The sequence below is a fragment of the Cherax quadricarinatus genome, chromosome 46, assembly GCF_038502225.1.
Source record: "Cherax quadricarinatus isolate ZL_2023a chromosome 46, ASM3850222v1, whole genome shotgun sequence".
NCBI lineage: Eukaryota > Metazoa > Arthropoda > Malacostraca > Decapoda > Parastacidae > Cherax > Cherax quadricarinatus.
Window position 1 is genome coordinate 8,265,048 of NC_091337.1, and position 24,332 is coordinate 8,289,379.

At 37.6% G+C, this 24,332-nt stretch overlaps 1 protein-coding gene across 1 annotated transcript in view; it reads right to left on the reverse strand.

Moving 5' to 3' along the window:
• Vps13D (vacuolar protein sorting 13D) overlaps positions 1-24,332 on the reverse strand; it is a 328,982-nt gene that overhangs the window by 85,272 nt on the left and 219,378 nt on the right. The window contains exons 51-53 of the mRNA XM_070094401.1: positions 22,428-22,664; positions 14,700-14,913; positions 577-673 (exon numbers count right to left, since the gene is read on the reverse strand). Of these exons, the coding sequence (XP_069950502.1) occupies positions 577-673; positions 14,700-14,913; positions 22,428-22,664 (548 nt within the window). The remainder of the gene's footprint in view (positions 1-576; positions 674-14,699; positions 14,914-22,427; positions 22,665-24,332) is intronic.

Sequence of the window (24,332 nt, forward strand, 5' to 3'; positions counted from 1 at the left end):
CGGTCCAAACGTATACATATATACTTTTTTTCAACATTTGAAAGTATGTAAAAAACTAGATCTTCTTTTTGTTTTTTTACATTTGAAAATGTGTAAAAAAACTTTGATCTACTTTTTTTTTTGTTACATTTGAAAATATGTAAAAAAAACGTAGATCTACTTTTGTAGCACTACACATGTGAACGTAGATCTGCTTCAAAGCCTCTTGTACCTCCCTCCTCATTATTACTACTACTACTATTACTACCAACAGCATGGGCCAGTTATCCTAATGCAGTGCTTGTGCTGTTTCACTGCACACTGCTACCTATATATACCCTCTGTGTCCCTGTACTGTTTGTAATGACTTGACAAAGCTCCTGGAGAGCAAAACAATCCCACAATAAAATGCCACATTAATTGCACATGTGTCCTTCTACCTAGCATACTGTCAGTAATTCTACCAACATTACAACTACATTAACATTTTATCATCAATCCCAATATTGTACTTCACACTTACTAGGAGTTATATCAAGTACTGTAGGGTCAACTTCAATACCTTTATAAACTAGGTACAACAGTGTAACCACTAACCCATTCACTTTGACGAGAAGTTGCATGTGTGGAGTTTGATGGAGTAGGAAGAGGAGCATCTACAGGAAAATTCTCTCTCTTAACATGAGCACAAAATCTGTGAATTTGAAAGTTAATGGCTATGTTAATAAAACATACTATAAAAGTCCTCACATTTACTTTAACCCATGCAGATACTTCTGCGGTAAAATATTAAACAGTACAGTACAACCTAATTGATACCATATTAGCAGGTACTGAAATATACACGTGATTTACTTACATGTGTAAATAAATTATAGCATTACCGTACATGCTCTAAGATTTTTATTATTAGCACTAATTACTATAACACTATTAGCACTAATATCTATAACACTAGATGAATGCTAATTATTGAACAGGATTCCAATCTACCTAATGCTAGCAAGGCAGCTCAAGGTAACAATGACTGCAATGTATTATAATCATTACAGAACTTTTTAAACACAATACATTTACCAAATACCTCAACATTTAGTTTACTAACCAGTTACAGAAGCTGATGATCCAATAGACACACAAATTATGGTAGCTTTGGAAGATTTTTTATAACAGTATTTAGCTTGCAAATAAAACAAATTAGTGCACTACTTTTTTTTAGATTAAAAAACAGGAATACAGTAACAAGCATGATAATTTGCTACATTATATACATATGTGCAAAACAAACACAGAAGAACAAGCGAAACAAAAGCATAACAGACACAAACCCACAAATCTGACTCCCTTGAGGTCAAGACTATGCCAATTTCCAGAATTTTCACCAATTTGAGGAACAAAATAAAAAAATTACTGGTGGAGTATGGGTGGTGATCAGGGAAGGTGTTAGGCTGAGGTAACCGGGGAAGCGACCGAAAAGGCTGATTAAATATTAGAATTTGTACATTAATTAAAAAACTTCTCTTGCATTATATTTTGCAGTTTCTAGCAGCTCTACACATTTCATAAATAATACAAATCTCACTCCAAAACTTTTTCATTCTCTGTAGAATTTGTGGATAAAACCTCACCAACTGTCTCAAGGAGAACCATTGAGAGAGAATGAGAGGTCATAACAATAAATTTTGCAGAGAATAACAGTTTTGTTGAATTTAATAGTTAAAAACAAAAAATGGGAGTTATTGGATAGGGAGGAGCCTTGGCCGAACTGTCGAAAAAAAAAATTAAGGAGGCAAGGTACCTAGGGACTGGCAGAAAGCGTGCACAGTTTCTTTGCATAAGGAAAACAGGGATAAAAGGGCATGTAAGAATAAAAGAGGAATAAGCCTGTTAACTTTACCAGGTAAAGTTATTACTGAAAGAATTATGGGTAGGACGGAGAATAGGATTACAGAGGAACAAGGTTTTAGGAAGGGCATGGGATATGTAGACCAAGAATTTACATTGAAGCATGTAAGTGAACAATTCTTAGATAAAGGCAAGGAACTTTTTGTTGCATTTATAAATTTAAAAAAGATATATGATAAAGTAGCTAGGGAAACAATGTGGCAAATGTATGGAATGGGTGGTAGGTTATTAAAAGTAGTTAAGAGTTTTTATGTGGATAGCAAGGCTCAGGTTAGGGAATGTAAGGGGGATTATTTTTCAGTAAAAGCAGGTCTTAAATAGGGATGTGATGTCACCATGGTTCTTTAACACATTTATAGATAGGGTTGTGAAAAAAAACTGTGAATGCTAGGGTGTTGGGGAAAGATGCGAGATTTAAGATGATATACCTAATACATTCAAACTGGTGATTGCAGTGAGTGATGGTGAAAGTGTTCTTTTTTAGGTTACCCTACCTCAGTGGAAGATAGTCAGTGTGTTAAAAACAAACCTAATACAAAGTGGGGGTTTATTAGTTATTTTTGCCGATGACATGGTTCTCTAGGGAGATTCTCAGAAGTTGCTGCAAAGGCTGGAACACAAATCTGGGAGGGTATGTAAAAGAATGAAATTAAAAGTGAACATAGGATGAGCAAGGTAATAAGAATAACAAGAAATTTAGGGAATGAAAGCCTGGATATCAGTTTGGAGGGAGTATGGATGAAGTAAATGTGTTAAGATATTTGGAAGTGGATCTGTCAGTAGATGGTTCTACGAAAGATGAGGTGGACAATAGAATTGATAGTGGAAGGTGGGCAGTGCACCGAGACATCTGTAGAGACAAAGAATGATATTTGTTAAGCCAACATTGTTACATGAGTGTAAAGCAAGGAGGATGTCGGTGACAGTGGAGATAGCATGTCTGAGGGCAATGTGCTGTGTGAATATTATGCAGAGAATTTACATCTTGGAGATTAGGTGGTGTGGGGTTGCCAATAATGTTATGCAAAGGGCAGAGGAGGGGTTGTTGAGGTGGTTTGGATATAGTATAAAGAAAATGGTGAAAAACACAATGACCTTTTTTTTTTTGTTTTTAAACATGCTGGCCATTTCCCACCGAGGCAGGGTGACCCAAAAAGAAAGAAAAACCCAAAAAGAAAGAAAAACCCAAAAAGGAAGAAAAAAACTTTCATCATCATTCAACACTTTCACCGTCACTCATGCACAAACACTGTCTTTGCAGAGGTGCTCAGATACGACAGCTTAGAAATTAGATGACTATTGACATAAATAAATCGGGTAGAGGGAAGAAGGGGTTGAGTTGTCCCTGGAGGAGGTAGGAGGGAGGGGGTAAGAGAGGTTTTGAGTGCCACAGGCTTGGCCATCCAACAGGCTTGTGTGAGCATTTTATATAGGAGTGGAGGCAAGTGGTTTTTATGATTTGCATGCTGTTGGGGTGTGAGCAAGGTAACATTAATAGAGATTCAGGTGAAAACAGTTAGCCAGACTTGAAACCTGGAGGTTAGAAGTACAATGTGCACTCTGAAGGAGTGGGAAGGTTGCATTTTAGAGCATCTGAGCTGTGATGTCAGAACACTTCTAGCAAGACAGTGATTGAATAAAAGATGGTGAGTGTGTTTTTTTTTAGGGTGGGGGTGGGTTGTGGGGTTGTCACCCTATCTTGGTGGGAAATGGCTGATGTATTACAAAAGTATGCATATTCCATGTCCTCTCTTATTCAAAATAACCACTGTGGTAACATAACCTTCCTTTGTGTTATTCACATTTTCTACTGCCAGACTGTTTTATGTAGGACACAACAATGTAAATTCTTTGCAAAACATTTGCAATGACTTAAAAATAAACATCTATCTTCAACATGCCTTCAAGTAAACAGCAATCTAGAGCAAAATTAAACTTATCGACAATACTTAACCAGTTCTGATCTGTGGATTGCTTTCAAATTTACTTTTATAAAACAACTACAGTACAATATTTATCTGAAATCTCCATTCTGAAAGATTTCTAGATCTGAGGGTTCCAGATTTGAAAGTCTGTACCTGTAGCAACAAAACAAAAACAATTCTGCATTTAGTCCAGAGAAAAAGAGGAATAAATCTCTAAGATGGTGAAGGCTGAGACTATGTATTATTATAGTCATAGAGAAGTGCTAAACTCACAAAGGTCATAGAGTACTGCCTGGAAAATGGAAGGGGTGGGGAGGGTAGCTACAATTCCTTGGATCAAGAGCACTTCACCAGCATCAAAGCACCTCTGTCAAAGGGTGAGAATGCGTAGCAGTCTAAATACAAACAAGTACCAAGAGGTTTGTAAAATAAGAGAAATAATGTTTCATGATTCTACCCTCATAAGCCACATTCCTCACACGCCCCCTTGCCCAACAGCTGGTTCGGGGTGGCACACCTGGCACTGAAAATAGTGAATGATGATGACTGTCATATGAACACAATTAAAATACTCATGAGAGAAATAAAGATCACAAAACATAACTGTCAGTGCTGGAAACCCTACGAGTTCTATATGGGGCAGTTATTAACTCTTCAGTATTGCTGAAACTTGATTTAGGGGGTGGTTTTTGCAAAAAACAAAGTAGACTCATAAACCAAAAATTATCAAGGGCATCTTGAGGTTACTCGTTGACATCACTTATTTCAAAGTGCTATAACTTTCCTCCCATTGGTTGAAGTCCTATAGAAGCGTACTTATTCTGAATCAGTACGATTGGGACAATAAAAATAACATCAAATTATACATTTGACCTTCGATTGAGAGTTTGAGGTCATCATTTCACATCTTGGATAGTGGATTCCAGAAAGAAATCACATTTTATTACCAGTTATAAAAAAATTTTTGTATATAAATCATTATATACATAATAACATAGATAAATACTTCTTAGCCATAGCTGGACATAGCAGCATACCAAAAGCTATTTCAGTGGATGGCTGACCACTGATTTCTTCATTTAAGTAAGATCTGTGAGGCTCTATACCCCCTATCCAGCATGCTTCTTCCACTGCATCAGAAACCCTTCCAATACTTGAATGGCATACAGTCCAATGTGTGCCACACTAATTCCCATGTTGTTGAGTAATGTATCATATGTTTCAGGGACCATGACCCCTAAACATTTTAAAGTCTCCCAGCACCTGGGGAGGAGGAGGAGGGAATTAGTTTTGATCCAAGGAGACTAACTCCAACTGCCTAGATCAAGAGCCATTCACCAGTATCAATTCACTTTCTTGAAAGGGTAGGAGAGTATAATTTTTTATCCAATGCATTAGTATTTTTACGAATGTTAAGTGCCTCTGTGGTATTCCTTTATTAAACTGGTAAAAAATTAGTAAAGACATGTAGGATTTTTATTTTAGTGGAATTTGAAGATGATTTATTTTTTCATTGTCTTTCTCTCACATTCCTTCCTCTCTCTCTATGCTTTAGTATACTTTAACAATAAATGCAAATGAATGAATGGAGGAATTGGAGCTTTTCCATACAATGTAGTGCTACCATAGTATTTACCAAGGCAGACCAAGACACATTTATTTCTGGATACTGTCAGCAGTTTTGGGAGGATGGCTCTGATAATTAATACCTTCTAATGGTTCCAGGGATAGCTGCTCCCATGGCCCAGTCTTAGACCCAGCCTCTTACACTAGAAATGAAATATAGTACATATACCACAAACAAAAAATATTAAGAAACACAGAGGAAAAAATTAAATTGATACTGACTGTAACTAGAAATCCGTAAAATTTACCTGGCTTTTACACACTTATGATTCAGAAAGACGAGACTAGTGATAATGCCAGAGTGCCACGTGTCTTACAGGCTTTATTTTTACCCTTGTATCAGAGGATGGTAAAATCCTTGGATCATTGTGTGGCTAGTAGGAATTGTAAAGTGGTATTTGACGGAACGCGTCACAACTTTAATGCCAGTAATAAGAAATCTGCTATTTTACTTTTATAATCAGATGAACTAATCTTCTGTATGCAGTTAATTGATGTATATGCATTGTTCTTATTTTGCTTTTCAATCAGTCAAAAATGTAGACTTTATAATCAAAATAAATTATTTTTATTGTACAATAATTTTTGGTACGTGCGGAGCACTCATGGTTTTTCAAGAATAAATCACACAAGATATGTGTATTATTTTTCCAATTTGTGCATACTGTGTGTTTTTTTTTTTTAACACGTCGGCCATTTCCCACCGAGGCAGGGTCACCCAAAAAGAAACAAAAACCCAAAAAGAAAGGAAAAACTTTCATCATCATTCAACACTTTCACCATCATTCATACATAATTACTGTCTTTGCAGAGGTGCTCAGATACGACAGTTTAGACATCCTTCAAAATTGCCAATATCCTGACAGCCCTCCATTAACCCTCTCAGGGTTTCGGCCATACTAGTACAGCTTACGCACCAGGAATTTTGATGTACTAGTACACCTAAATTCTAGCGCCCTCAAATCTAGTGAGAGAAAGCTGGTAGGCCTACATATGAAAGAATGGGTCTATGTGGTCAGTGTGCATGGTATAAAAAAAATCCTGCAGCACACAGCGACTTTGCACTGTATTTTTGTATGGTATTTATTGTTGTATTCTAGTTTTTCTGGTCTCATTTTATAGAATGGAAGATATATTACAGAAATTGAGATGATTCTGACTGGTTTTACAAAGAAAACTACCTTGAAATTGCACTCAAAGTAGCAGAAATGTTTGATTTTTACCAAAGTTCAAAAGTAAACAAATCATGCTATGCGTCCAATACACATCGACTGGTGAGTCTAATATTCTTTCACAAGTGAGCTGACAATATTTATACCATTTATACACCAATGCAGTAGTCTGCATAACAGTAAATCTTCTATTTTTTTGTGAGAATAAAAATTCAAAGTGGAAATCAAAAGAATGTAAGAGGGGCATGGGGACGTGACTACTGAACAGAGGAAATGTTATTTTTGCCAGGAATGTCTTTCTTGTTTATTCTAGACCCTATTCGGAAATTGGCATCTTTTGAAATTTGTGTGAAATTGGCAAAATTACTAAATTCTGACCACTGTACTAGATAGTTGAAATTGGTAAATGGGTGGTTTCTTGTACTCATTCAATAGAAAAATGGAGTTCTGGCGAAATAGTTAAGATTTTTGTCGACAAGTACGCTGGAATTGGCCGAAAATAGGGCTCAAAGTGGGCAAAATCGCTGATGCATAAACACCGTTGAGATCGCTAACTTCGCGAGAGCATAATTCCATAAGTTTTTCCATCAAATTTCATACTTTTGGTGTCATTATGATGGGGAAAAGATTCTCAATCTTTTCATAAGAAAAAATAATTTTTGTTTTTTTTTTGAAATTTGGCCGACCCTGAGAACAAGTCTCTGAGAGGGCCTGTCGACCCTGAAAGGGTTAAAGTGCAGGCATTGTACTTCCCATTTCCAGGACTCAAATCCGGCTAACAGGTTTCCCTGAATCCCTTCAAAAAATATTACCCAACTCACGATCCAACAGTTTGTCAGGTCCCAAAAAACCATTTGTCTCCATTCACTCCTATTTAACACACACACACACACACACACACACACACACACACACACACACACACACACACACACACACACACACACACACACACACACACACACACACACACACACACACACACACATGCTTGCTGGAAGTCAAAACCCCTCGCCCACAAAACCCCCTTTACCCCCTCCCTCCAACCTTTTTGGGGATGACCCTTACTCCTTCCTTCCCGAATAGATTTATAAGCTCTCCAAGTCATTCTACTTTGTTCCATTCTCTCTCAATGATGAAACCACCTCAACAGCCCCTCTACAGCCATCTGCCTAATACTTTTAGTAACTCACACCTCCTCCACACAATGAATTGTCTGCATAATATTTACACCACACACTGCCCTTAAACACGACATCTCTACTGCCTCCAGCCACCTCCTCACTGCAACATTTGCAACCCATGCTTCACACTAATATAAGAGTGCTGGTACCACTAAAATCTCATACATTACTTTCTTTGCCTTCATGAATAATGTTCTTTGTCTCCACAGATACCTTAATGCACCACTCACCTTTTTTCCTTCATCAATTCTATGGTTTACCTCATCCTTCATTAAACCCATCCGCTGACAAGTCAACTCCCAAATGCGTATCTGAAAATATTCACTTCTTCCATACTCCTTCCTTCCAATGTGATATCAAATTTTTCTTTATCTAAATTGTTGGATATCCTCATCACCTTACTCTTATCTATATTCACTTTCAACTTTCTACCTTCACACACCCTCCCTAACTCGTCCACTAACCTTTGCAATTTTTCTTTAGAATCCCTGAAAAGCACAGTATTATCAGCAAAAACTAACTGTGTCAACTCCCAATTTGAATTTGATTCCCATAATTTAACCCCACCCCTCTTCCCAACACCCTAGCATTTACTTCTTTTACAATCCCAACTATAAATATATTAAACAACCACGGTGACATTACACATCCCTGTCTAAGACCTACTTTTACTGGGAAGTAATTTCCCTCTCTACTACACACCCTAACCTGAGCCTCACTTTTTTTTTTTTAACAAGTCGGCCGTCTCCCACCGAGGCAGGGTGACCCAAAAAGAAAGAAAATCCCCAAAAAGAAAATACTTTCATCATCATTCAACACTTTCACCTCACTCACACATAATCACTGTTTTTGCAGAGGTGCTCAGAACACAACAATTTAGAAGCATATACGTATAAAGATACACAACATATCCCTCCAAACTGCTAATATCCCAAAACCCCTCCTTTAGAGTGCAGGCATTGTACTTCCCATTTCCAGGACACAAGTACAACTATACAAAAATAACCAGTTTCCCTGAATCCCTTCACTAAATATTACCCTGCTCTCACTCCAACAGATCGTCAGGTCCCAAATACCATTCGTCTCCTATCACTCATAAAAACTCTCTACAGAATTTAGCAACTTACTACCTATTCCATACACTTCCAACATCTGCCACATTGTTCCCTTATCCACTCTATCATTATTTTTTTTTTTTTTTAACAAGTCGACCATCTACCACCGAGGCAGGGTGACTCAAAATGAAAGAAAATACTTTCATCATCATTCAACACTTTCATCTCACTCACACATAATCAGTGTTTTTGCAGAGGTGCTCAGAATACAACGGTTTAGAAGCATATACTTATAAAGATACACAACATATCCCTCCAAACTGCCAACATCTAAAACCCCTCCTTTAAAGTGCAGGCATTGTACTTCCCATTTCCAGGACTCAAGTCCAGCCATATAAAAATAAATGGTTTCCCTGAATCCCTTTACTAAATATTACCCTGCTCACACTCCAACAGCTCATCAGGTCCCAAATACCATTCGTCTCCATTCACTCCTAACACGCTCATGTATGCTTGCTGGAAGTCCAAGCCCTTCGCCCACCAAACCTCCTGTACCCCCTCCCTCCAACCTTTTCGAGGACGACCCCTACTCCACCTTCCTTCCCCTACATATTTATACGCTCTCCATGTCATTCTACTTTGATCCATTCTCTCTAAATGACCAAACCACCTCAACAACCCCTCTTCAGCCCTCTGACTAATACTTTTATTAACTCCACACCTCCTAATTTCCATACTCCGAATTTTCTGCATAATATTTACACCACACATTGCCCTTGGACAGGACATCTCCACTGCCTCCAACTGCCTTCTTGCCACAGCATTTACAACCAGAGCTTCACACCCATATACTTGTGTTGGTACTATACTTTCATACATTCCCTTCTTTGCCTCCATAGATAACTTTTTTGTCTACGCATATACCTCAACGCACCACTCTCCTATTTTCCTTCATCAATTCTATGATTAACCTCATCCTTCATAAATCCTTCCGCTGACACGTCAACTCCCAAACATCTGAAAACATTCACTTCTTCCATACTACTCCTCCCCAATTTGATATCCAATTTTTCTTTATCTAAATCATTTGATACCCTCATCACCTCACTCTTTTCTATGTTCGCTTTCAACTTTCTACCTTAACACACACTCCCAAACTCATCCACTAACCTTTGCAATTTTTTTTTAGAATCTCCCATAAGCACAGTATCATCAGCAAAAGGTAACTGTCAATTCCCATTTTTGTATTTGATTCCCCATAATTTAATCCCACCCCTCTCCCCAACACCCTAGCATTTACTCCTTTTACAACCCCATCTATAAATATATTAAACAACCACTGGTGACATTACACATCCCTGTCTAAGACCTACTTTTACCAGGAAGTAGTCTGCCTCTCTTCTACACATCCTAACCTGAGCCTCACTATCCTCATAAAAACTCTTTACAGCATTTAGTAATTTACCACCTATTCCATATACGGTGGACCCCTGCCTTACGATATTAATCCGTTCCTGAGAGCTTATCGTAAGCCGAAATTATCGTTAGCCGAATTAATTTTCCCCACAAGAAATAATGGAAATCAAATTAATCCGTTCCTGTCACCCCAAAGTATGAAAAAAAAAAAATTTTTACCACATGAAATATTAATTTTAATACACACAAACTAAAGAAGACATGCACAATTACTACTATACTAAGAATAGAATATGTGACACTTACCTTTATTGAAGATCTGGTGATGATTAATTGGATGGGAGGAGGGGAGTGTGGAAGTTATTATTTAGAAGGGGAATCCCCTTCCATTAGGACTTGAGGTAGCAAGTCCTTTTCCAGGGTTACTTCCCTTCTTCTTTTAATGCGCACTAGGACCAGCTTGAGAGTCACTGGACCTCTGTCGCACAACAAATCTGTCCATAGAGCTCTGTACCTCCGATTCCTTCAAGATTTTCCTAAAATGGGCCATAACATTGTCAATGTACAGGTTGCCAACATGGCTTGCAGTAGCTGTGTCAGGGTGATTTTCACCCGTAAAGGTTTGCAGTGCAACCCACTTTGCACACATTTCCTTAATCTCTTTTTTCAATTCCATACTAATTCTTGCCCTTTTTACCACAGGGATGGCACTCGAAGCTTTCTTGGGGTCCATGGTGACTTATTTTGCAGTTACAAGCACTAAAAACACTGGGATAATGTGAAATGTACCGAATGTATGCGTAGATGCGACCTCACTGGCTGGCTTGTAAACACTGGTGCTGAGGCCACACGTGGGACGCGTCCTGGACGAATCACGTAAGGCAAGTTTTTTATTGTGAGGCGAGGCAAAATTTTTCCATTCAAATGCTTCGTATGGTGGATTTAACGTGACGCGATGCGTTCGTAAGGCGGGGGTCCACTGTACTTGCAACAGCTGCCACATTGCTCCTCTATCCACTATCATATGCCTTTTCTAAATCCATAAATGCAATAAAAACTTCCCTGCCTTTATCTAAATACAGTTCACATATATGCTTCAATGTAAACACTTGATCTACATATCCCCTACCCACTCTAAAACCTCCTTGCTCATCCGCAATCCTATATTCTGTCTTACCTCTAATTTTTTCAATAATAATAACAAAAGAGATTGTAAAAATTATAGAGGAATAAGTTTACTGAGTATACCAGGAAAAGTATACGGTAGGGTTATAATTGAAAGAATTAGAGGTAAGACAGAATGTAGGATTGCAGATGAGCAAGGAGGTTTCAGAGTGGGTAGGGGATGTGTAGATCAAGTGTTTACATTGAAGCATATATGTGAACAGTATTTAGATAAAGGTAGGGAAGTTTTTATTGCATTTATGGATTTAGAAAAGGCATATGATAGAGTGGATAGAGGAGCAATGTGGCAGATGTTGCAAGTATATGGAATAGGTGGTAAGTTACTAAATGCTGTAAAGAGCTTTTATGAGGATAGTGAGGCTCAGGTTAGGGTGTGTAGAAGAGAGGGAGAATACTTCCCAGTAAAAGTAGGTCTTAGACAGGGATGTGTAATGTCACCATGGTTGTTTAATATATTTATAGATGGGGTTGTAAAAGAAGTAAATGCTAGGGTGTTCAGGAGAGGGGTGGGATTAAATTATGGGGAATCAAATTCAAAATGGGAATTGACACAGTTACTTTTTGCTGATGATACTGTGCTTATGGGAGATTCTAAAGAAAAATTGCAAAGGTTAGTAGATGAGTTTGAGAATGTGTATAAAGGTAGAAAGTTGAAAGTGAACATAGAAAAGAGTAAGGTGATGAGGGTATCAAATGATTTAGATAAAGAAAAACTGGATATCAAATTGGGGAGGAGGAGTATGGAAGAAGTGAATGTTTTCAGATACTTGGGAGTTGACATGTCGGTGGATGGATTTATGAAGGATGAGGTTAATCATAGAATTGATGAGGGAAAAAAGGTGAGTGGTGCGTTGAGGTATATGTGGAGTCAAAAAACGTTATCTATGGAGGCAAAGAAGGGAATGTATGAAAGTATAGTAGTACCAACACTCTTATATGGATGTGAAGCTTGGGTGGTAAATGCAGCAGCGAGGAGACGGTTGGAGGCAGTGGAGATGTCCTGTCTAAGGGCAATGTGTGGTGTAAATATTATGCAGAAAATTCGGAGTGTGGAAATTAGGAGAAGGTGTGGAGTTAATAAAAGCATTAGTCAGAGGGCAGAAGAGGGGTTGTTGAGGTGGTTTGGTCATTTAGAGAGAATGGATCAAAGTAGAATGACATGGAAAGCATATAAATCTATAGAGGAAGGAAGGAGGGGTAGGGGTCGTCCTCAAAAGGGTTGGAAAGATGGGGTAAAGGAGGTTTTGTGGGTGAGGGGCTTGGACTTCCAGCAAGCGTGCATGAGCGTGTTAGATAGGAGTGAATGGAGACGAATGATACTTGGGACCTGACGATCTGTTGGAGTGTGAGCAGGGTAATATTTAGTGAAGGGATTCAGGGAAACCGGTTATTTTCATATAGTCGGACTTGAGTCCTGGAAATGGGAAGTACAATGCCTGCACTTTAAAGGAGGGGTTTGGGATATTGGCAGTTTGGAGGGGTATGTTGTGTATCTTTATACGTATATGCTTCTAAACTGTTGTATTCTGAGCACCTCTGCAAAAGCAGTGATAATGTGTGAGTATGGTGAAAGTGTTGAATGATGATGAAGGTATTTTCTTTTTGGGGATTTTCTTTCTTTTTTGGGTCACCCTGCCTCGGTGGGAGACGGCCGACTTGTTGGGAAAAAAAAAAAAAAAAAATTCCTTTACCCCTGACACCCCAAATTTACCTACTACTCCCTCCACAACATATTTACCCTCTTTAGCTTTGAAATCCCCAACCACAGGTACTCTCACACTTGGTTCAAAATGCCCTACACATTTCACTCAACATTTCCCAAAATCTCTCTCTCTCTCCTCTACACTTCTTTCTTCTCCAGGTGCATAAACACTTACTATAACCCACTTTTCACATTAACCCTTTTTTACTCCACATAATCCAAGAATTTATACATTTATATTCCTTCTTTTCCTGTCATAACTTATCCTTTAACATTACTGCTACTCCTTACTTAGCTCTACGTTTGTTAGAAACCCCTGACCTAATCCCATTTATTTCTCCTCACTGAAACTCTCCTAACCCCTTCAGCTTTGTTTCACTTAGAGCCAGGACATCCAGCTTTTTTTCATTCATAACATCCACAATCATCTCTTTTTATCATTTGCACTACATCTACGCACATTCAAACATCCCACTTTGATGGTTTTTTTCTTTTTCTTGTTTAGTAAGCTATATGGAAAAAGGGGTTACTAGCTCATTGCTCCCGCCATTTTAGTTGACTTTTACAATACGCATGGATTATAGAGGAAAGATTCTTATTCCACTTCCCCATGGATGTGAAAGGAAAAGTAATAAGAACAAAAACTATTAAGATAAAATCAAAGAAAACTCAGATGAATATGTATACATAAATGTATACATGCATGTGTGGTGTGACCTAAGTGTAAGTAGAAGTAGCAAGACGTACCTGAAATCTTGCATGTTTATGAGATAGAAAAAAACACCAGCAATCCTACCAACATGTAAAACAAATACAGGCTTCCATTTTACACTCACTTGGCAGCATGGTAATACCTCCCTGGGTGGTTGCTGTCTACCAACCTACTACCTATAAATTATGGTTTCAGAAATTTACAAAAAGCAGCACTATAGTCTAGCTAGGTTTTGGCAATGTCCAAGCCAGATTTGTGGTGCTCTATGGAATGAACCATGACTCTGTTTGTATGGAACATTTCAAAGATATAATAGTATCAGTGACTTTCTTCAGTTACTAGGTTTATTATTAGTGTGGCACACAATAAAGTTATATAATACAATTGGACCCAATTGATTCATAAAAAAAAAAAAAAAAAACAAAAAAAAAAAAAAAAAAAAAAAAAAAAAAAAACAATTAAAAAAAACTTTTAAAAAAAAAAAAAAAAAAATCAAGAGTACCATAAGCACTTCATGTGACTTGCCAACTGGTATAAATTACTAGACATGAAAAACCAAATGAACACAACGTGAATAAATTTATAAGCAGGTTTACAGATTTAATTCAACAGATATTTAGCCAAAATGTCCAATGATAAATGTAGTTTTTAGCCAGTACAGAATAAAATGAGGTCCAATTGTTTATAATTCATGTATATATACTGTACACACACCTCAGTTATTTCAAACAAGCAAAACATTTTAATTAAGAGCAATGTAAAGTAATAAAATGCATAGTGATGAAATAAATAATAAACTTCATCAAATACTCTAAAAGCATGTTAAATCTGATCAAACCTAAAAGGTGACGCATGTGTGTTGATAGCAGGACACTTTCGCAAGTCTGCAGCCTCCTGACCTGGACGAAGAAGTGTGAGCCAGTGCAAGGGCTCCTGACAATACAACCAACCCCCCTTTAGTGGTCTGTTAGGGCGCACAAACAGGCGAGCCCAGGTGTACACCAGTGGTACAGGTATTGTTGTCTTGGGTGTCACTTGTAGAATTCTATTGTCTGAGATAATGGAAAAAATAAAATGGCTACAAACTATGTGTCAAAAAATTTTCAGAGAAATGTGAACGATAAATCAAAGGTTAATGTAAATAATAAATAAGCCATAACCTTAAAATAAAGAACATTTTTACTAGTATGAAACAAGACAACAAATTATTTAAGATAAAGGCTATCTATATTCTGGAAAAAAAAAAATGCAAGCCGAGCTAAGGAATGAAGATAAAAAAAAAATTAAAAGTGAATAAACAAATAAAATGAATATGAAATAAAGAGTAACATCATAATTTAAATTAGTAACTTAAATGAACCACACTGTAGTCACGAGTGATGGCAAGGCAACATCTACAGTATCCTGGAAGCATAAAGGAAGGAAGCAAATTGATAAATACATAGCACTCTGACCTACAAGGTCATTCAGCAGAACTGACAATAAAATAAGCAAATAAGTACTCTACTGAACAGTATATTCATACACATTAACACCCATAAGCCATAACTATATTATAAAAATATAAAAACCATTCAAGCCTGCTCATGACAGCCTCATAAACACCTTTGTCTGGTTGGCACAAACAGAGAGAGTTTATCTACTTATTTGAGTTTTTGTTGTAGTGAAGGGCTTGGTATCTATGGCTGCAAAAGGCAAAGACACCTCTCCTATATTCTAGGCTAAAGTTAAAAAGAATGTTAAAGCACTTAAATTGCACCTTTTGAGTAAGTTGAGGGTAATTAAAATTTTATAAGCACATAGTTTGAGTTTTCAGTGGATGTGCAATAGATGTAGGTTTGGAGAAGAGTGAATCATTATTCTTGAGAGAGAGAGTGAGCTCTGACTTTCGTGAAGCATTGGTGGATAGTGTTTCTGTGAGAGTAGTTGGTAAAGTGAATAATGCTGATGGTAGTATTTTGAACAATTTTGCCATAAAGTTTCAACAGGTGAAAAAGAACTACAGTGGCGAGCTGCAGGGCCCTGTTGTCTCTCCTATTTTTTGTTGACATTCTTAAGAAGGGTATTGAAGAAGTAAAATGCAGAGAGGAGATGCATGCTTTGAAGGCATCTGACATCAGCATTAAGAATTGTGGAGCAAACACTGTGGTTTAGGATCAGCAGGTCCTGACTGTCAAGCTAAAGAATTCTTCTCAGAGATGACAGCAAATATTTTTTGAGGAAAAAAATCCGGAATCAGAATGCTTTTCACAACAATAAGACTGATCCAAATCATTCTTCTTCTTCTACTTCTTTTTCTTCTTTCAACAAACTGGCTGCATCCCACCAAGGCAGGGTGGCTCAAAAAAAAAAACGAAAGTTTCTCTTTTTAAATTTAGCAACATATACAGGAGAGAAGTGTAGAGGAGAGAGAGAGAGGTTTTGGGAAATGTTGAGTGTGTGGGGAGTTTTGAACCAAGTGTGAGAGTACTAGTGCTTCGGGATTTCAATGCTAAAGTGGGTAAAAATATTGTGGAGGGAGTAGTAGGTAAATTTGGGGTGCCAGGGGTAAATGAAAAATGGGGAGCCTTTAATTGAGCTGTGTGTAGAAAGAGGTTTGGTAATAATACATGTTTTACGAAAAAGAGGATAAACAAATATACAAGGTATGGTATAGCACGTAATCAAAGAAATTTGTTAGATTATATATTGGCGGATAAAAGGTTGATGGGTAGGCTTTCAGGAAGTACATGTTTATAGAGGGGCAATTGATATATCGGATCATTATTTAGTTGTACCTACAGTTAGAGTAAGAGGTAGATGGGACAAAAGAAAAATGGGAACAAGTAAGAGAGAGGTGAAAGTGTATAAACTAAGGAAGGAAGAAATTCAGGTGAGATATAAGCAACTATTGGCAGAAAGGTAGGCTAGTGCAGGTATGAGTAATGGGGGGGGGGGTTGAAGAGGGCTGGAATTGTTTTAAAAATGCAGTATTAGAATGTGGAGCAGAAGTTTGTGGCTATAGGAGGGTGGGGGCAGGAGGAAAGAGGAGTGATTGGTGGAATGATGAAGTAAAGGGTGTGATAAGAAAGAAAAAGATAGCTTATCAGAGGTTTTTACAAAGCAGAAGTGTTATAAGAAGAACAGAGTATATGGAGAGTAAACGAAAGGTGAAGAGAGTGGTCAGAGAGTGTAAAAGGAGAGCAGATGATAAAGTGGGAGAGGCACTGTCAAGAAATTTTGATGAGAATAAGAAAATTTTTTTGAGATAAACAAGTATAGAAAGCCTAGGAAACGAATGAATTTGTCAGTTAAAAACAGAGTAGGGGAGTTAGTAGATGGGGAGAGGGAGGTATTAGGTAGATGGCGAGAATATTCTGAGGAACTTTTAAATGTTGAGGAAGAAAGGGAGGCGGTAATTTCACACACTGTCTAGGGAGGTATATCATCTTTTAGGAGTGAAGAAGAACAGGATGCGAGTGTGGGGGAGGTGCGTGAAGCATACGAAGAATGAAAGGGAGTAAAGCAGCTGGAACTGACGGAATCATGACAGAAATGTTAAAAGCAGGGGGAGATATAGTGTTGCAGTGGTTAGTATTTTTGTTTAATAAATGTATGAGAGAGGGGAAGGTACATACCAAGGATTGGCAGAGAGCATGTATAATTCCTTTATATAAAGGGAAGGGGGACAAGAGAGATTGTAAAATTTATAGAGGAATAAGCTTACTGAGTATACCAGTAAAAAGTGTATGGTAGGGTTATTACTGAAAGAATTAGAGACAAGACAGAACATAGGATTGCGGATGAGCAAGGTTTTAGAGTGGGTAAGGGATGTGTAGATCGTGTTTACATTGAAGCATATATGTGAACAGTATTTAGATAAAGGTAGGGAAGTTTTCATTGTATTTATGGATTTAGAGTGGATAGGGGAGCAATCTGGCAGATGTTGCAAGTATATGGAATAGATTGTAAGTTACTAAATGCAGTAAAGAGTTTTTATGAGGACAGTGAGGTTCAAGTTAGGGTGTGTAGAAGAGAGGGAGATTACTTCCCAGTCAAAGTAGGTCTTAGACAGAGATGTGTAATGTCACCATGGTTGTTTAATATATTTATAGATAGGGTTGTAAAATAAGTAAATGCTAGGGTGCTGGGGAGAGGGGTGGGATTAAATTATGGGGAATCAAATACAAAATGGGAATTGACAGTTACTTTTTGCTGATGATACTGTGTTTATGGGAGATTCTAAAGAAAAGTTGCAAAGGTTAGTGGACAAGTTTGGGAGTGTGTGTAAAGGTAGAAAGTTGAAAGTGAACATAGAAAAGGGTAAGGTGATGAAGGTATCAAATGATTTAGATAAAGAAAAATTGGATATCAAATTGGAGAGGAGGAATATGGAAGCAGTGAATGTTTTCAGATATTTGGAAGTTGACATGTCAGCAGATGGATCTATGAAGAATGAGGTTAATCATAGAATTGATGAAGGAAAAAAAGTGAGTGGTGCATTGAGGTATATGCGTAGACAAAAAACTTTATCTATGGAGGCAAAGAAGGGAATGTATGAAAGGATAGTGGTACCAACACTCTTATATGGGTGTGAAGCTTGAGTTGTAAATGCTGCAGCGAGGAGGCGGTTGGAGGCGGTGGAGATGTCCTGTCTAAGGGCAATGTGTGGTGTAAATATTATGCAGAGAATTCGGAGTGTGGAAATTAGGAGAAGGTGTGGAGTTAATAAAACTATTAGTCAGAGGGCTGAAGAGGGGTTATTGAGGTGGTTTGGTCATTTAGAGAGAATGGATCAAAGTAGAATGACATGGAGAGTGTATAAATCTGCAGGGAAAGGAAGGCGGGGTAGGGGTTGTCCTTGAAAAGGTTGGAGGGAGGGGGTAAAGGAAGTTTCGTGGGCGAGGGGCTTGGACTTCCAGCAAGCATGCATGAACGTGTTAGATAGGAGTGAATGGAGATGAATTGTATTTGGGACCTGACAATCTGTTGGAGTGTGAGCAGGGTAATATTTAGTGAAGGGATTCAGGGAAACCAGTTATTTTTATATAGCCAGACTTGAGTACTGGAATTGGGAAGTACGTATAATGCCTGCACTTTAAAGGAGGGGCTTGGGATATTGGCAGTTTGGAGGGATATGGTGTGTATCTTTATATGTATATGCTTCTAAACTGTTGTGTTCTGGGCACCTCTGCAAAAACAGTGATTATGTATGAGTGAGATGAAAGTGTTGAATGATGATGAAAGTATTTTCTTTTTGGGGATTTTTTCTTTCTTTTTGGGTCACCCTGCCTCGGTGGGAGACGGCCAACTTGTTAAATAAAAAAAAAAATACAGGAGAAGGGGTTAGTAGCCCCTTGCTCCCGGCATTTTAGTTGCTTCCTATGACACGCATGGCTTATGGAGGAAAAATTCCATTCCACTTCCCATGGAGAATATTTTAAATTATTTTTATCTTATATGTGGCAGTGACAAATCATTATATCCTAAAGACTGCAAAAGTTGCTGCTGCAAACTTAATGTGTATTTCAGGAACAAATTTTCAGCAGCAAACACTTCTGTCGTAAGTTTTAAAAGTCTTGCCCTTTATTGCACCAGGTTAAGTTCACCGAGACACAAATAATAAAAATACAGAGTGTAATAATGATTACAATAAAAAATGTTAACTAAACAGATATTTTAATTATGAAGGAAAGAAATTAATATAATAAGCATTGTTTACCATAATTTTGATGAATACATGCCACTGCAAATAGTGACAAAATTTTAGCGATATAAATAGAAAATAAAAAACCAAACCAAACATTCACACAAGCTTGCTGGATTCTCAAGTTCCGAAAATTCAAATCTTCCTTTAGTCCTCCCTCTAAAAGCTCCTGGAATCGACCCCTACCCCTTCTACCTTCTGCCTCAGATTTATATACCCCTTCTGTCATCTTATCCCTCTCCATTCTCCCCTCCCCCCCCCAAAAAAAAAAAAAATTATGTAAATGGTATACCCAAATACTTATATACTGTACATACATACACACACCTACATACATACAGACACACACCTATATCCATACATGCTCTACATACATGAATACACTGTATGTATATATATATATATGTGTGTGCAGAGTATGCATGTACGTATGTGTGCAGTATATAAAATTTACACACATGCAATACAATACTTTATAAATAAAATTTTAATTAATTTTATCATGGTTTTGCAAGCAATGTAGCAAGAAACATCTTGATGTCCACTGTACCCTAACAGTAAACATACTGATACCTAGACAAAAAGAGAGCCTCTTTGCATGCAATCATGCTATTGTTGTATACATACACCAATAATCTGTGACAAATCAGCAGTAAAATCACCAACCATCCACCACATTAATTAAACCTTTCCATTCTTTATTACTGTTCAATGCTCTCAACCAACAACACTAAATAATGTACTCTAAAGTCTTCAGAAAAAATGTGAAGCTGAGCATGATAAGGGCAATGCCAACATTTAAACGTTGGTAAAACACACCATCCTTTAACAGTTTTTGTATATGTGAAATAAAATACATGCATCCCTCTCTCTTAAATATGAATGAATGTTTGTGTGTACTCACTTATATGTGGTTGCAGGAGTAGAGTCACAGCTCCTAGCCCTGCCTCTGCAGGTGGGAGACATGTCGGAGTGGGAGTTGTGGGGGTGTGGGTGTATATGTACTGGTGTGTGGTGTGCACTCACTTATTTGTGGTTGCAGGGGTCAATTCTCAGCTTCTTGCCCTGCCTCTTAACTTGCCATTCTACAGATTTACTCCTTCTTAGCTTTGTGGGCCCTATTGTACCTGCTCTTAAAACTACGTATCTGAGCCCGCCTCCATCACTTCCTCACTCAGATTGTTCCACTTTCCAACCACTCTGAGACTGAAGAAATACTTCCTAATATCCCTGTCTCAACTGTGCCTTTAACCTCCAACTGTGTCCCTGAGTTCCCATTTTTGGCCACTCAAACAGCCTATCCCTATCTGCCTTTTCAATTGCCTTGGTTCCTGTATCTTCCAATGTTGTTAAGACCAATTTCATTAGTTTATCCTTGTAGCTCATTCCCCTTAGATCAGGAACAAGCCTTGTTGCATATGTCTGTACTTTCTCCAATTTCTAGATGTGGTTTTCCAGGTGTGGGTTCCATACTGGTGCTGCATACGCCAAGATGGGCCTAACGTTTGCTGTATAAAGGGCCCAGAAGGCCTGGAATGACTCTTGAGATTCCTGAAGGCTACTCTAAGATTTGCTAGACAAGCACTGGCTGCAGAGGTTATTTGACTGATATAAGCTTCTGGCATTATACTGGACACTATGCTCGCCCCTAGAAATTTCTCTTTGAGTGAATTCTGCAGCCTCTGTCCCTCTAGTTTGTACTCGATTTCAGGACTTCTTAATAGTTTCCCAATCTTCATGACCTTCCATTTACTGGGGGATGAATTCAAGCAACCACTTATCTGACTACTCTTGCAATGTGTCCAGATCCCTTTGGAACCTTTCCTTGTCCTCATGTTTTTATTCTCCTCATTAATTTTATGTCATCAGCAAAGATGGATATATCTGAATCATTCTGATAAACCATAAGTACTGGTCCTCATAACAATCTTTGTAGAACCTTGCTAGTTATTCTTTCCTATTCTGATGTCTTTCTCCAGAGAGTCACTCTTTGCTTAAAGAATAAAAAGGCACAATACCATGATTGCAACAATATACAAGTAACCTGTACATAGGAGAATGAAACTTATGACAACATTTCAGTCTGACTTGGAACAGTTAATGGTCCAAGTCAGACCAAAATGATGCTATAAATTTCATTCTCCTACATATGGGTTATTTGTGTACTCTTTGCTTCCTTTCCCTAAGATACTCTTTGATCTATTATTCCCACTTGAATCTCAAGATTTTGGTCTACCCTCTTGTGGGTACAGTATCAAATCCCTTCTTTCAGTCTAAAAAAGTGAAGTCACATATCTGTTACCTTGTCACAGAACTCCAACAAGTTAGTACAAGATCTGCCATTCTTAAACCCTTGCTGGTTCTTGTTTATGAGATCACTTCTCTCCTTGATAAGCTTCTCAAAGAGCAGATGAGTAGAAGTTAGGAGGCTGTACAAGGTAACAAAGGTATAATTTAGAGGGCAGAAGAGGGGTTGTTGAGGTGGTTAGAACATTTAGAAAATGTGGAGCAGACTAGGATGACCAAAAGGATGTATAAATCAGAGCTGAAAGGAATTAGGGGTTGGGATCATCCCAGGAATGGTGGAGGGAGGGAGTACAGGAGGTTTCAGTACATAGTTTTTTAAGACTTTTTTTTTCCCTAAAATCTTGTTGTTGTTGATGTTGCCCTTATTTAATGCAACACCTTACAGTTATCACTTCAATAATTCTGTATACAGCATAATGACATTAAATGAAAATACCAGTTAATAATTTGAGGCAAAAATACTCTTCATTCATCTGCTACCGATTACATATGTTCTGAGGAAGATATTTCTCAATCTTTTTTGAATCAAGAAAGGAGAAGCATAACCAAGATTGGTGGATGTGCACAGCCTACTAAGAACCAACCTAAATGGATGTTCCTTATTGTTGTTGAGGGCATGACTTTGTCTGACACCCCCTTCTAAACATCCCAATTTCAGTAAACCGGTGCAAAACACAGGCTTGTTAGAAAAACTAAAGACGCTTTTGGAGCGGTCAGGAACAGGCCGAACATTAATCTGTAACTCTACAAACTTGAGAGGCACAGGATATGTAGAACCTGGTGCCATTCGCTTGATTAGCTGGGTTGAAGCTGAAATGATTAGTACAGGTATTTACTTAAATAACTATGTAAAACATATATTTTGCTACCACAAAAAAAAAATCTGGAATTATATTATATTCCAACCTCTCTCTTAGCTTCCAGTAATACTGAAATATGTAACAATTCCATTAAGCCTTTGAAAAATTTAACAGTCATGTATATTTTAAAATTTTCAACCTTAATTGCCACCAAAGAAAATATAATTGATTATATCCAATACATTAGAACCTCTTTTCACTGAAATGATGAAAATCATGGTATTTCAGATAGTTTTTCTGATTCACAATTATTGTGCAATTAAAATACCAGAAAAAAAAATGGCCAAAATATCTAGGGAAGGGTGCATGGGAATACTATAATGCCACATTTCAAGTAGCTACAGCAAAACAGGATACCAATTTAAGATAGAAGAATATTCAGTTAGCAACATTGGTGGGTGCTCATGACTGTTTCCTATGCTAGGTATTTTCAAATAACAGAATTCTGGGTAAAAGAGGTCCTACTGTACAAAAAAGTAACAATTTTTATTAAGACATAGGAGAGTTACCACTGAAAGTCTCCTTGGGTATAAATTTCACTCTTAAACCAAAGTCTTTTCACGATCAAAATATCAAATGGTTAATACAGCTGCATAATTATGTACTAAAAAATTACGACCCCTCCCCACTAACAAAAGATACAGTACAGTCTGGTTTGATGTTCCCCATTTACACAGCACAAAAATTGTAAAACTTTGGTACAGTGGACCCCCGCCTAACGATATTATTTCAATCCAGAAGTCTGTTTGGGTGCCGTTATAGACCGAGTTTGTTCCCATAAGAAATATAGTGAATTAGATTAGTCCGTTTCAGACCCCAAAAAATACACCTACAAAAGCACTTACAAAAATACACTTACATAATTGGTCGAGTTGGGAGCTGATCGTTAGGCGGGGGTCCACTGTATTTGAAATTTGGCTTTTGCACAACTACTGTACTACGTATTACCATTATGCTCCTTTGGGTGGTTAAGCGGTTAACATGAAATATTTGCATGGGATCACTTGAGAGGGAAAGAGAGAACTAATAGTCATTATAAGTGATACAAGGTGATTATTGGTGATGCTAGGTGATAAGTAATGCTAGGTGATAAGTAATGCCAAGTATTAAGTGATGCTAAGTGTTAACAAGTAATACAGGGTATACAAGTGATGCAAGATGATTACACATGATGTAAGGTGATTTACATATAATGCAAGGTGATTACACAAGATGTAAAGTGGTAAAAAGTGATGCTAGGCGATAACAAGGGATGTCGGGTGATAACAAGAAATATAGGGTGATTAAAAGTAATGTAAAGCAATTGATTACAGGGGAAGAGGGAATGGACAAATTTTGGACTTTAATTATGTAAACTGCCAAACATCTGTCTCATCATGGTTAAGAGTGGTTTAGGATTAGAGAAAGTTGGTATTTGCTACTAGGCAGATTTGCTTTGCACAGTTTTCTCATGAAACACACCATTCACATATAGCCAAGTAGATTGGAACATATTTTTATATTTTTTCAAGAACGGAAATTGGTCAGAACCTTGACCATGTATGCCATATGTATCTCATAAAAGGTGAATAAAATAGCAGCAGTAAGAAATGGGTTACTTCATCCCCTGTAATCAATG